Consider the following 14032-nt stretch of genomic DNA (forward strand, 5'->3'; position numbering starts at 1 on the left):
TGGCTTTAGAAAACCTTTTTTTTACAAGCAAAATACAAAAGTCAAATTATAAAAAAACAATGAATTTACTGCGATCATTTCTTTCTCCATCTGTTTGGTCACTTCCTCGCTCTTTTCCTCCTCGTCCTTCCACTCTGCCTCTTAATCACTTCCTTCCTCTTTGTCCCCTCCCTTTACATCATCCCTCTGTTTATAGATTCTGTTTTCAAATATTGAGGACATCCTGGAGTTGCACAAAGAAGTGTTGTCCGCTGTGGAGGCCGGTCTGCAGCCCGAACCTCATCCCCACCATGCGCTGGGAAAAGTATTCCTCCAGTTTGTAAGTGCATGACACACAAACACACACAAACAAACAAACACACACAGAGCAGCAGTGAGTCACACGCATACTCGGGCACATGGATATACATGTGGATGACTGCGTGAGTTCCCAATACCCCACGCGCACAAACTCTTGTGACTCTGTGAGGGTCAGCCGTAACCACAGATGCAGGAGAACCGTGCAGAGCCTGTGGTGAAAATACCCCTAATTCTCTCTTTCTTACATAAACTCCCCTCCCATCTCCTGGGCTCCCCATTCTCTCTCTCTCTCTCTCTCTCTCTCTCACACTCACACACACACAGGTTTGTGCAGCTATCCCTTTAATCACTCATACCACCAGTGCCCCTTTTGCTTTCCCTCCTTTTCCAAACAGGCCTGCATCCTGTCAGGAAAAGACTCTCTTTCCTCCGTCCCTCATCAGTCTATGAAAGTGACTGTCTCTGCGATCTCCTCTTCTTTTGCTCCTCCATCCCTCCATCCAACTATACTAACCCCCCCACCACCACCCCCACACACCCCCACACACCCCACCTCCCCTTCCAGCTCCTCCGCTCCCCTCTGTTTGAACTCATTTGGCCTCAGGGAACAAACAAAGAAGGGTCTGTGTCCGGGGAGGAAGAGATGGTGTGTCACTGAGTGAAGGGACAATGCTTCTGCTGGTAGCACTCAATCTTAAGCTCGCTCTCTGTCTCTCTTTGATAAAGCATCTTTAATAGTTTTATTTAGCTAAGGCACAAAACAGCTCAGACAAGGTATAGCCTCCGGAATGGGGTTGGAGGAGAACTTCAAATGCTCTCACTGCTTTCGCACCTTAAACACATTTTTGCCCTGTGACAAATCTAGTTTTGTTTCCCATCACAAAATCACGTACTCGGTAATATTCCACTCACCTCCATCTTCTGGTGTGAATGACTTTCAGTCACATCTGGGCATTGCTGTTGAACTGGCTCATCGAATCGTACCTTCACACTTGCACAGGGCGTCATGGTCACTCAGTTTGGCAGGCCAAAGTGTCAGAGTGGAGAATTGATTTAAGGAGCTTGACATGGTTGTTTTTTTTTTTCTTTCCATCACTCTGTGACCAGACTGTACAGATGATTGTGAAGCTGCAGGTAAAAATTATTATTATATTTAGTTTTCTTTGCCAATAGTAATGTATATTTGAAAACAGAGACTATTTATTATATATAAAGGCATAAATACTTACATATAATCGGTGCTCCTATGTTTTAGGGTTATGGCTGGGTGATATGGCTAAACATGATTTCACAAAACATTTGAAGTCACTTATCTGTTGTGCGTCTCAAAGTGTGTTGGCACAGTGCATGATCACGCATCCCATAAAATAGACCAAAACAATTATGTTATCTCCCTAAAACACATGAACTGCATAGCTAAAGTCTGATACAGTTTATTTCTCTGTGACATTGACCCACAATGCTTCCCAACAGAATAGAATTTGTTGGAGTTCTTGAATGAATTAAACAAACAAGAATGTAATGTGTTCATATAACGTGACATTAAGCAGATCCAGTCTAGCTGTGTTTGTTTACCCGTGCTTCCAGTCACCACGCTGGCTTCAGCCTTATATTTACTATAGAGATGTTTGAGTGATGATGATCCCCTCATCAGCCGCTCAAAATGTTAAACGATTGCATTTTTGAAGCAATCCAAACATAAACACCTTGTATTTGGTTTTCATTCTCTTACTTTGCATTTGGTGTCCATGTCACTGTGTTTGTGTGTGTCTTTGTGTTGAGATATTGAGCTCACCCTCCCACACACACACACACCACCTTTGTTACTGCATATCCATTACACTTCCCTCTCCTTTCCATGACCTTTGTCTCCTTCAACACTGGCAACTCTCATTCAGTTGGTTGGATGTGTCTGGCACCCTCCAGCCACAGCCCTTGACCTCGCACAGAGGTCAAAACCATGACTGGGATTTGATTAACCTCCGGCATTATTCCACTAGACTGTCTGCCACTCACAGTTAGGGAAGAAAAATGGGAAGATTCATTGCTATTCAAAGTCAGATCTGGCCAAGATGGCCCAAGAGGCTGCAAGTGTAAAAAAAAGAAAAAGTGCACCAGCATTGTATTTTAAATGTCCATTGGTTGGGCTGATATTTGCCTTTTGGGTGATTATTGTTATTAATTGGCCTGTTGTTATACATTACTTGTTTTGCTCTTAGGAACGTAATGATTGCTGCTAAGTCTCTAAAAAGACATGTTTTCATCCAGAAGTAATTTTATAGTAAATTGGTTTTGATGACTTCTTTCATGTGTCCAATATTCTAATTGTAGGGACAAGCGACTAAGAATTTGCATATTATTTGTCATTATTAAACTGAATAATCTGCATCCTATATTAGCCACCGTCTGTAATGATTTCTAAACTTTGTATGGGCCGTAGAAAAACCCACTTGGATTGGACTCTAGTTATATCCTTGACTGACTTTGGAATTCTTTGTAAGCATTATACAGATGCTTCTTATCTGGATTTATGAATATAGAGCTTTTTTTTAGTTAACCAAATAATAATTATCTTCCTAACGTAAGGTAAACTTTGAGAAAGTGTCAGCAAACACACACGGATGTGCTTATGATTATTCCAACTTGGCAAAAGGTGAAAAAGTGACTCGTGCTAGAGGAGAAATCAGAGAGACATCAATATTTGCTCTATTTCTCAAAGTGTATACGCGTGCACTGTGTGGGGAGCAACAGTCATGTCATTATGCACTTTTCTGAACTGCACCCATTATGCGTTGACTCTCTCTCTCTCTCTCTGTGTTTGATACTACCCTCTCATCAAGCCTCCGGAATAACATTCCAATGACGAGGAATTCAAATGCAGACTTGTGTTTATCAAAAGGACAACCCACGTCTTTGAGTTATTCTGGGTACAACTGGTGTCTTTCAGTCTCTAGGAATAGTATTAATCTTTAAAAAATGGACCATGTGGTAATTCAGGGTCCATATTTAGGTCCCACTTCTGAGCCACTTAAATGCTCCACCTGAATTGACAGTGTGCCTGTTGTCACCTTGGAGTGGACTTCAGTTGTATAAAGAATCTTGTGAGCTGAAGGGTTTGATTCTGGATACGCGACTGTGAGATGAGATGGTTATTTCACTTTGAGCTGCTGAAATGCACCATATGCAGGAGCATGCAAATTTAAACAGATACTCCGCAGCTACATGTCCTCTATATGATCCCCACTGCCACTGTGTTAAATGGTGTTATTTCTTTAATGCTTACACCAATCGCTAAGTAAATTGTTTTGATTATTTGGACACAAGTCATCCTGTTTACTTCTGGATTTCACAGACTTAACATGTTCGGTGTAGTCATAGCTACAGTAGACTTGTTGCCTGGTTCCTTCATTTGATAGAGCTGGTGAGGGATATTAGTTTTCCCCCGATTTAACCCTATAGGATATTCTGTTCATAACATGAAGATTTGCTTTAAATGCATTTTTAAATGTGTTTCTCACAAGAAGAATAACATGTTTACATTATAAGGTATACGGTTTTTTTAGCAGTCTATAAGAAAGGGATTGTAAATTGTATTAATTATAGTATAAATGATTTTATATTGAGCAGAGAGATCCAGAAACACAGGGATAACTCTGCATAGTATGGGTGGAATAGATTTTTTTCTGCCTCACCAGGCTGTCTCAAATACTTTATTCTTTTTTATTTGTACATATAATTAAGTAGACTTAAGTGAAACATGCACATTTACAATTCCCCCTTGTGCTCCCCTCCTTTATCTGTGTAGTGTACTAACTCGCTTTGACAGTGTCTGGGGTTACTCACCATATGCCGGCCCAGCTGTTGCTCCCAGTGGTGCTTTGGACTGGAATCCTCTGCCAAACGTGGCTTTGGGTGTGTTTGTGTTCCCGTCGGTCTGTGTGGTTAAGAAAATGTGGCCTCCATTTACACTGACTGTACTCCTCACTTGTGTTTCACGTCGACATACAGTATATGAGATTATCAGCTCCTTGTGGTCAGCAGAATGGGACTGATCAGAGACACTGAGTTTCTATAAAAAGACCTGTAAGCTTAGTTTGGCTGCTTCAGTCACCACTGCTTGGTTGCCATGTAAAACAGTCACACACACACAAACACAAACTTATTTTTATATCTTAGTGAAGACATGTCGTGGACATAATGTATTCCCTAGCCCCTTGCTCTAACACATCACAACTAAAAGTGCCTAACCTTAACCCAGTTCTAATACTAGGTCTTAAACAGCCCTTTGTGGAGCCCAGACAAACTGTCCCGAAAAAGATATGAGCACCCACACACACAATCACACACATATCCTGCTGTACTGTTTATGTGTGTGCCAGCATGCTGGCCTGGTAACATGTATTTTAGTTGATGTCACACGTGGCCATTTTATTGACCCCACATGATCCAAAGACTTTTTGAGTGTCATCGTTCTGCGCTACTGAACATTGATTACTCCTTTTCTGCTTTTTTGGTAAAGCCAGTTTCAAGTGCAAGGCCTGCATGTAAGGGCAGCTGCTTTTTCAGTTGAAAGTGGTGTCCGTGCACCTGCAGTTTTGGATTTCACTCACCTGGCTGTTTCAGATGACAGTTTCAGTTTCTGGTCCTCAGGCTTAGCCCCACTCTGCACATGGTTTCACATCCCCTATTAGTGCATTAGAGGCCGTGCATATACAACGGGCTTCGATATGCTTCAGGGTGTATATTCAACTGCAGCTGTGATATTGTGTTTACATTGTTGTCTACGGCATTCTGCATGAATAATGCATTTCAAGCTGCAATTTATTTATTTATCGCCTCAGGTGCCGTGTTACATATTGTAAAGCCGGCTAAATGGCAGCTTGACAAAGGCTTGTGCATTAGCTGTAGTGGTGTTAAGCAGGGTTGGTGCAGTGTGATGCTCTCACCCAGATAAAAGTGCTCCATCTTGGTATGACATAGTCACCTTTTCCACTGTGATGTACGCCACACTTGAAAAGAGAAGTGTGAAAAATTATGTTTATGTAATTGTGGAATTGTGTTTATATAACTTTTTAAGTTTAGTTTGAATGGACTTCATTCATTTATGTACCTTTTCTTCAGTGAATACAGGTTGTGTTAACTAATAGCTGTTGCTTCTAATTCTAATACAAACTGTAGAGTTGCCATTATCCTTCACTTGCCTAGCCGTACTACAAAGGAATCTCATTACACTGCAGTAATGGTCCTTTTTTCCCCCATTCTCTGGTGGTAAATGTTTTCTCTTCTGTTTTGCAGAGGAAGAGTTTCTCAGTGTATGGCGAGTACTGCAGTAACCATGAAAAGGCTTTGCGGCTTCTCATGGAGTTAAACAAGATCCCCAACATCAGGACGTACCTGCTGGTAAGAAGCCACAGCTTTCCTCCTCCTTCCGCCATGCTTCTCTCCCCTTTTCTTTGCACTCCATCTCTCAGGTATTTTTATGGAGAATTTTGATGAGCTTCCTTCCTCTTCTCGCTATGACTCCAACTTCTCCATTCTCAATGCTAGATAAAACCATCATATTTTCATTAGTTTGTGTCACATGAGTCTTACAGCTTGTTTTGGACTAATGCCTGTCCACATAAGCCGTTCACCTTCCTTTGCTCCTGTTATTCTTCCACTCGTGTTCTCCTTTGTCCAGCATGTCTTTCCTCCGGTGAGACACTCGGGTATTTATTTTTCTGTTGTTTATCCCCGCTGTAAGCCTTTCCTTCCATCATTACACCTGTATTTCCATGTTAACACTTGGATAAAGGGCACAAACTGTAACAAGGTCACAGGGACCTTCCTGTCCTGACAGGATGTAACCGCCATCAGGGTCACTTTTTTGTCACACTTGTAGTGTTTCTGCAACCAGCTGCTTCCGTGTTTTGACACCCAAAGCTTCAGGCCATGGACAATGAAATTAAAAGGGCGAAGGGGCCTTTGAACAGGGTCCTAATAATGAAATCATCGGCAGATCCTGGGCCAGCCAGCTGTGGAGTGTTGGCAGCCTTCTTGGGATTGGCCATGAGATCTGAGGTTGTCGCTGCCTGATGGTTTGCTTCCATGGCTTTATTCGGACCCACGCGACTGGAAACAGTGGGCTCAGTGTTGCTGTGTGCTTTGGCTTTTTGCTTCTCCTGGCCCAGCCATGCAGCACCTAATTGGTTCGGTCTTATGCCATATTAATGATCCCAGAATAAAATCACTACACAACATCTGGTTACGTATTGAAGCAGTTGTCAGGCCTGCTCCGACCAAAATCAAATATTGGACAAACCCTTGTGTTTTGTGTAGCAACCATGAACAAAAAACAACAACAAGATTGACTCTCAAATTTCCCAAAACACCCAAAGCATCATCTATTTAAGATTTGTTGACGAGGGTAAATATTTAATATATTTTCTTTTAAGAAATCAGAACAAATTCTCGTTGTAACGGCGGAAATCCACTGTCACTGTAATTGATGCCTGTGTATTATGATTGTCTTAAATTCAGCTGTGTTGAAATCCAGTAGATTTTTTTTCTCTCTCCCTTGATTAAACACTTAATTGACTCACATATTCATGTAGAAACCAAGTGTTAATTCCCTTTGAACGTAAAAGCTAAAACGAGGTCAGCATATAGAGCAGAGGGAATTCTGTCTGCAGGCGGATTACAAATAAGCACAAGATAATAGAGAGAGGAAGCGGAAAACGCAGGCAGAGCTTGGGGTGTGTTGGAGAAAAGGAAGGAGCGATGTCTTTGGAGTATGTGAAATTTAAAAGTACAATTTTTTGCCTTTATCTCGTCAAAAATGGCCAACACTCCCACCCCGCCATCGTCTCTATTTCTGTGTAGAGTTGAAAGGAATTGCCATATGATCGTAATGTTCTCTGCTGATCTCCTTCTTTGTTTCCCACCGGAGAACACTTGAGTGTTTTATCTGCATGGCTGCTTTTGATCTTTCATCCCATTCAGTGAGCTCATAACACACTGACAGCCCGCATTCCTGCAAAATTCAAGGCGTGGAGAAACCAAGACTGTAACTGTAACACCCCACTTCTGAAGGAACCCCCCCCCCCCCAAAACACACACACACACACACACACACACTTTCAGCTGGTTCTAGTGGGTAGCTTCTAAAAGCTGGACTCCTCTGGGAAGCAAGCAGGATTTTCTCAGTAATCCCATTAAAAACATTGATATTTAGGAGGTTTGTTTCAGCAGCACACTAGAAATATAGTACAGTATGGTATATTACAGTATTATATTTTATATACATATTATGTACGTGTGATGATGGATCAATGGGTGGATAGTTTGATGTGGAGAATATATGCATTCACAAGCAGCATTGTAGATACAACATAGAGTTGTATCAACACAGAGCAGAAAGTACAATTTTTATTAATCCAAATAGTAAAAATTATATTCTAAAAACAAATTATAGAATTGCCAAGTCTATTGTAGCTGTCATGGTTTGCATGGTTTATTCACTGAGGTCACAGACGCCCAATAACTCACTCACTCTTTGTCTACCGCTATATCCTACACATGATGTAGATAAATCATAAAATAAATCAAAGGTTAAAGAAGCAGCAGTAGATCTATAAAGAGACGAAATGAAGAAATCAGTGCTCCATAATTACATATAGTCTTCGGTCTGCATACAGGTTTATAAATGTAAAATACCTCAAACGTCTCTTCCACAAGAACAGTGTCCGATCATTGTTCCACACCTGGACCTGTGCAGTGGACTGTGACTGAATGGAAATGACAACAATACTCAATTAGAGTCTGTTTGTGACTGAAAATAGCCAAGAGACAGATGATGATGAAAACCCCTGAACATGCTCCCATATTGTTTTTTTTCCCTGTATCTGAAATGTTTTTAAAGGTTTGATGTGGAAAGGTTTTTACATTCACTGAAAAACCAGGACCCGACGAATAATTATTTTATTCTTTCCCATAACTCAACACAGCATGACAAACATTTGCCTTCTGTGGTAATCCATGTGCTAGCAGCAAGTAGGAACTCCCAGACTCTTTGTTTTGTTTCTTAGTTTTCTCAATTTTCATTTGGCATTTCAAACCTGCAGGGTTAGTAAATATCGCGTCTTTGAAGCACTGTTTCGATATGCAAATATTATTGCGAGTGGTTTTCTGGTTGTGCGTTGTATTTAAAGCCTCTGACCACTAGTTGCCTGCTCCTTCCAGAATTGATAATTGTGTCTCTTCTTCTTCAGCACTGTATGTTACTCGGAGGAAAGAAAAGCACAGAGATACCCCTGGAGGGATACCTTCTCAGTCCCATTCAGAGGATCTGCAAGTATCCTCTGCTGCTAAAGGTAGCCTAACATCAGCCAGCTTCACTTTATTTAGAAAAGTAATTGTTTTAGTTGCCTAACATCAGGAACATGTTTTTCCCAACACAGGAACTGCTGAAGAGGACCCCCAAAAAACACGCTGACTATCCAGCTGTGGAAGAGGCTCTGCAGGCCATGAAGGCGGTGTGCTCCAACATCAATGAGACCAAGAGGCAGATGGAGAAACTGGAGGCTCTGGAACAACTGCAGTCCCGCATTGAGGGCTGGGAGGTGAGAGCAAGGACGACGTCAGGGTGTCACTAGTTACTAATAAGAGACAAGGATTAATGCTGTGCCATTTAAAGAGAAAAAAAGAGAGGAAAATGATAACACACCAACAACTATCGCGATGAATGGCATTTCATTTAAGTGCCCTGAAATGCAAAACAAGCATCCTTAAAGCATCCCCTAAAGGCCTATAATATACTGTAACCCTGACTTAAACAGTCAGACTTATTGTAGAAACAACCGTAGTCTCCATCTCTGTTATAGAAGTTGAGCACAACTGCAGCCAATTCACTGCTTTGAGCACAGGGGCCATGGCTGGGGCTTGGGAGCCAAGCGAAGGGTCCAGTGAATTTTTCACGCCTCCCTCACCCACCACAACAGAGGCCTTGTCTTAGTGGGCACCAAAGGGACAATCCACCCACACAGGGTGCCAAGGGGGATGCCAGCGGGCATGCGGCCCAATCAGAGGAGGCTTAGGAAGCAGAGTCCTACTCTCACATGCACTGGGTGGGTTTTATGAGTGGATCTGTTGAAGATGGACCCAAAAACTGGCCCCTTCGAGATCATCCCACTATCTGGTTTAAAAAAACAGGCCTCCAGTTGTCCCTCAGAAAGAAATATCACCACCAGACCTTAATAATTATCCACCAGCCGAACAAAGCACAAGAAATGTTTATTTAGCTTCAGTATAGTGACTGTGAAACACCATGTTTGTTCTAAAGCAACCGTGACACCCTTTGTGTTATGGAAAAAACCCAAGAACATGACAAGGATGGTGCTGGAGTGATTGGCCAATCATTAAATTGAGAAAAATAATTCTAAGCAATTCTGTATATGTGTATATGTAGGCCGTGTGATAGACTGGACATACTGTCTGCTGGGATTACCCCCTCCACAAAGGAAGGAGACGGAGTATAGCTAATGGATGGATAGATAATAATGAATAATTGAAATAATAGTTTGATGCAGCTGTAATAGCCAGTAGGGCTGTTTGATGTTTTCGGATTGGTTATGGGGTTAATGCTTTGTCGTCACATATCTTTTAGCCTGTGTAAGGTTATGCTCCCACAAATGGAGACAAATTGTCACACACCTGGGCCTGTGAAGCAGTTAATGTTGGGCTGTTGGTTGGATGGTTAAACATGAGTTATCATGAAACTGATATAAGCCACTAAACAGATCAGTCAACACTGTTTACCACTTAAAAAAAAACAACAAATATCTGAGTCATTTAGAGGGAGACCTCAGACAGGGTGTAATTCTTGCAGTCGGAGACAGACGTTTCTCTCTTCTGTCTCTCGGAACGACTCAGCAGAGGCTTGAAGAGTCACTTCACCTCGACCTTATACCCCCCCGCAGAGCCTTCAACCTAACAGCATTAGTCTCGCTCTTCTTTTCCCTCACCAGCCACTCTACAGACTAATCATCTCCAGTCCTAATGGCAGAGACTGCCAGTAGTGCTGAAGCAAGGCCAGATGCATTACAGCTGCTCAAATGCCTAACACACACACACACACACACACACACACACGCAGACAGCTCTGTCACGCAAACATTTTAAATGCGGGGAAAACGTCCACATGTCTGCAAACATACACGCCAGGCAAGTGTCCTCTCGGAATTCTCTTACAGTCTTACCCAGAGGGGTAAGGGGTCTGGGGTGCTCCGCTCATGCGGCACAGTTCTCACCTCGAAGCTACTTCCTGGAAATAATAGAAGAAGCCGAAATACGGAAGAATACGGCAACAGCGATAGCAAAAAAAATTATTGAGAAATGCTAAACTAGAAACCACCTTTTCCTAACAAGCCGAAAGGGGTGTTTCATCCCGTAAGCGCAGCAGAGGGAGGACACACTTTAATCAAATCGATTCTCCACTCATGCTTGTGTACAACTGTAGCTGCACTTCATTGTGTATGGAGATGTACTGAAAGACAAGAGTGAAGGCCATATCTGATGTATGTGTGTGTGCCTGTTTGGGATGTGGTGGGCACTAAAGGGGGGAGTTTGCCCTAAGCCCACACATGGGTGTGTTTAGTTCCACATGATTTGGAGTGGAATGATCCGTTTAACAGTGAATAATGAGATGACTTTTCACTTCATTATTTACATTTTTTTTGCCAGCCATGTTCTTCAGTTCAGGTGACCTTGCATGTACGCACTGCTCGTGCTTTAAATGTCCCGTTAATTGTTTAATTTGTCATTTTAGAAAGTAACGTGTCATTTCGAAACATAGTCAGCGACATGGTTACTCGTGCACATGTCTGAATCTGTGAAAGAAGTTTGTTCCCCAGTTGGAAATGTGAAAAGACTGAAAATGATTTTCTAAAAATAAGGGTGCCATAATAATATTATGTAGTTGGTTCAGAATTTCAGCTACTTTGGGCAAAGGTTAATTAGACACTCTATGCTGAGATTAACAGTTCCAGATTAATGTTAACAGCATCTTTAATGAAGAGTGTACAGGTAAATGAAATGTTATGAATTATCAACAAGTTTAAGAAACTGCTTAAATGTATCTAAGCTCTCATGGTCCATTGCATTGACAACAACATTCTAAAGACATCTTAGACATCTTAAAAAAATCATCTTAAAAAAAATATTTTTCATTGCTCACTGATTTGAGATAGGAAACCTATCTGCACTTTGTTAGGTGGGTAGGAAAGCTGTGAAAAAGGTTTTTTTTGACCGTAACATCATTTATTTAAATATTTTGAAATATTTATTTTATTTTGAAAAGAAAAGAAAGACTGTAAGCATTCATGAACTTCCAAATGTAAATGTGCAACATTATAGCCATGTCCCTAGGCAGGTTGATGTAACATAATTAACACATAAAAACAGGCAATAATGTACACACGGTGATCAACAGTGACAGCTATCATAAGTACAGCCACAAATAGGCATCCATCATTAGAACGAAAAAACTCTCACTGTTTACTATAGCAACATGTCCAGGAAAAGTGACATAGTGTTATCTTTAAAAGGTAACCAGAATCAACTATTAGCAATATCGGATCACATCCTGTGTAAAGGTGAGGAACAAGTGCAGTGGAATTACCGTTGCTCTTGTATTAGAGTTTCGAAAATTCCCCGTGACATCACAACGTACAAGATCACTGCAGGCGAGGCTTTGGCACTTCTGCCTACATTGTCCTCTATTTACATACAGCTAGATGTTATTGTCCATGGAGACAGAAAATGTATTTGTAGCTTAAATGTGTTCACACGCTGATAAGAGGAAAAAAATATCAAACAAGAAGAATCCTACAGAGAACTACATCTAGGCTGAGGTGTGAGTGTTTTGCAAGGCTGCCTCTGAGATTTTGATGTCACTCGTCACATGCTCATTGGTTGTCTAGGGAGGGGCCAACCATCTTGGCAAAGTAACTGCACTGTTATTATTTAAATTCAGTTTTGCATTGGGCCATAATTGAAGTTGGGCTGTGTTTACATTGTTTTCCTTCCTCTGACTGTGGAAGGAAAACACATATCACTCAATCAGCCTGAGAGTTTCCATGCTCTGCACAGATACAATTAGTTGTGGCTGCAACACTGAGTAATGAAGAGTAGAATAATTATTGTGTGCATGAAGGAATAAAATGACTTCTTTAGTTGTGTCTTTATGCTTTCATTTTATAACTTGTTTACTTCTCTTAGTTACAGATTCAGTCATCTGTCCTCCTTTTTTTTTCTTCTTCAGGGAACCAATCTGACAGATATCTGCACAGAGTTACTGCTTCATGGAAATCTTCTTAAAATCTCTGCGGGTAATATCCAGGAACGCGTCTTCTTCCTGTTCGACAATCTTTTGGTTTACTGTAAGAGGAAATCCAGGTGAGGAATGCAGCACTGGTGCGACTACTAACAGTTTCAAAAAAATGCATTCATAAATACTTTTATTGACCAACTATTGTAAGAAAGCCAGACACGGAAAATTGGAGCAAATGTCTAAATTCCTGTCTGTAGAGCCATTTTTTTCATTTGCAGGCAAAACAAAAACACCTACATGTGTCTGCAGCACCAAGGCTGTGAATGAATGTGCATGTGTTACAAACACAAGCTCTCTTCTTACTACTGCACTGGCATCTACGGATGTTTTCCCTGCCGAGTGTAACCACCATGTTGTCCCATTTCCTAGGGCTTCTGGAAAGAAGTCCACCAAGAGGACCAAGTCTATCAACGGGCCCCTCTATGTGTTCAGAGGCCGAATCAACACAGAGGTGATGGAGGTGGAAAATGTGGAAGATGGAACAGGTTTGTGTTTGCCCGGCAGCTGGGAGCGTAGTTATATGTCCATTCATGCAACTCTCATGGGGAATTTGTTGAAATGGTCACACACCTCTTTTTAATCCTGATGTAATGCAGCAATGTTTAGAGTTTATTCACATTCATATATCCTAGGTAATATAGAAATGTACAACTGCTATTTTCCAGCAGTGCTAATTGTTTTTTTATCAGCTTAGTTCATTAAACACACCAAAAAAACTGACATGGAAACCGGATATGAATCAGGTAGGCTACTTCTTGACAGTTTTGGGTGGAGTATCATAGTTACACCTAGTTTCAAACAGGATGTAGTGTGCAGACTCATGTGCCATCTTTTGATGTCAGCTACTGAAGTGTAACAGCTCTGTTATTGGTCGAGAATGGTGTGCCAGAGGTGAGCTGCTTTCGACGTTGATACGATCGTCGCTCAGCTCATTGCGCTGTTGTGGTTTCGTTGCGAGGCACCGCGCCGGGCTTGGTACTTGTGCTATGTGCTGGTGTTGAAACATATCTTCCTCTCACTCACGTTTCCTCTTTTTCATCTCGCTCTCCTCTGCAGTGGCAGAATATTTATGCAAGCTCACATGACCTTTTTTTTTTTCACTGCTTGTTGCTGCCGGCGTTCACATTTAGGCTGCAGGGTGGAAAACCACAAAGAAAAACATGCCTTATTCGCAGAACTCACAGGTGCCACATTGTATACGCGATCACATGTGGGCCCTGTAGAACACTGATTATCAGATTACAAAGTAGAAAAGACGTGAAATGTGGAAGCACTTGGGGTTATCTGCTGAACGCTCACATGCACATGGAACTTAAAATAAAAGTTCCTTTTTATGAAAATAATGCTGATATCTCAGAGCTCATA

The 14032-nt window shown here is 41.5% G+C and overlaps 1 protein-coding gene across 4 annotated transcripts in view; it reads left to right on the forward strand.

Moving 5' to 3' along the window:
• prex1 (phosphatidylinositol-3,4,5-trisphosphate-dependent Rac exchange factor 1) overlaps positions 1 to 14032 on the forward strand; it is a 74152-nt gene that overhangs the window by 19165 nt on the left and 40955 nt on the right. For all 4 annotated transcript variants that reach the window (XR_009241720.1, XM_058642810.1, XM_058642812.1 and 1 more), the window contains exons 3-8: positions 197 to 319; positions 5596 to 5700; positions 8550 to 8651; positions 8739 to 8900; positions 12599 to 12732; positions 13037 to 13152. Coding sequence is in view for 3 of the 4 variants with exons in the window: in XM_058642810.1 (XP_058498793.1) it covers positions 197 to 319; positions 5596 to 5700; positions 8550 to 8651; positions 8739 to 8900; positions 12599 to 12732; positions 13037 to 13152 (742 nt within the window). In the remaining variant the exon portion in view is untranslated. The remainder of the gene's footprint in view (positions 1 to 196; positions 320 to 5595; positions 5701 to 8549; positions 8652 to 8738; positions 8901 to 12598; positions 12733 to 13036; positions 13153 to 14032) is intronic.

Source organism: Solea solea, chromosome 11 (genome assembly GCF_958295425.1).
Source record: "Solea solea chromosome 11, fSolSol10.1, whole genome shotgun sequence".
NCBI classification, from domain to species: domain Eukaryota; kingdom Metazoa; phylum Chordata; class Actinopteri; order Pleuronectiformes; family Soleidae; genus Solea; species Solea solea.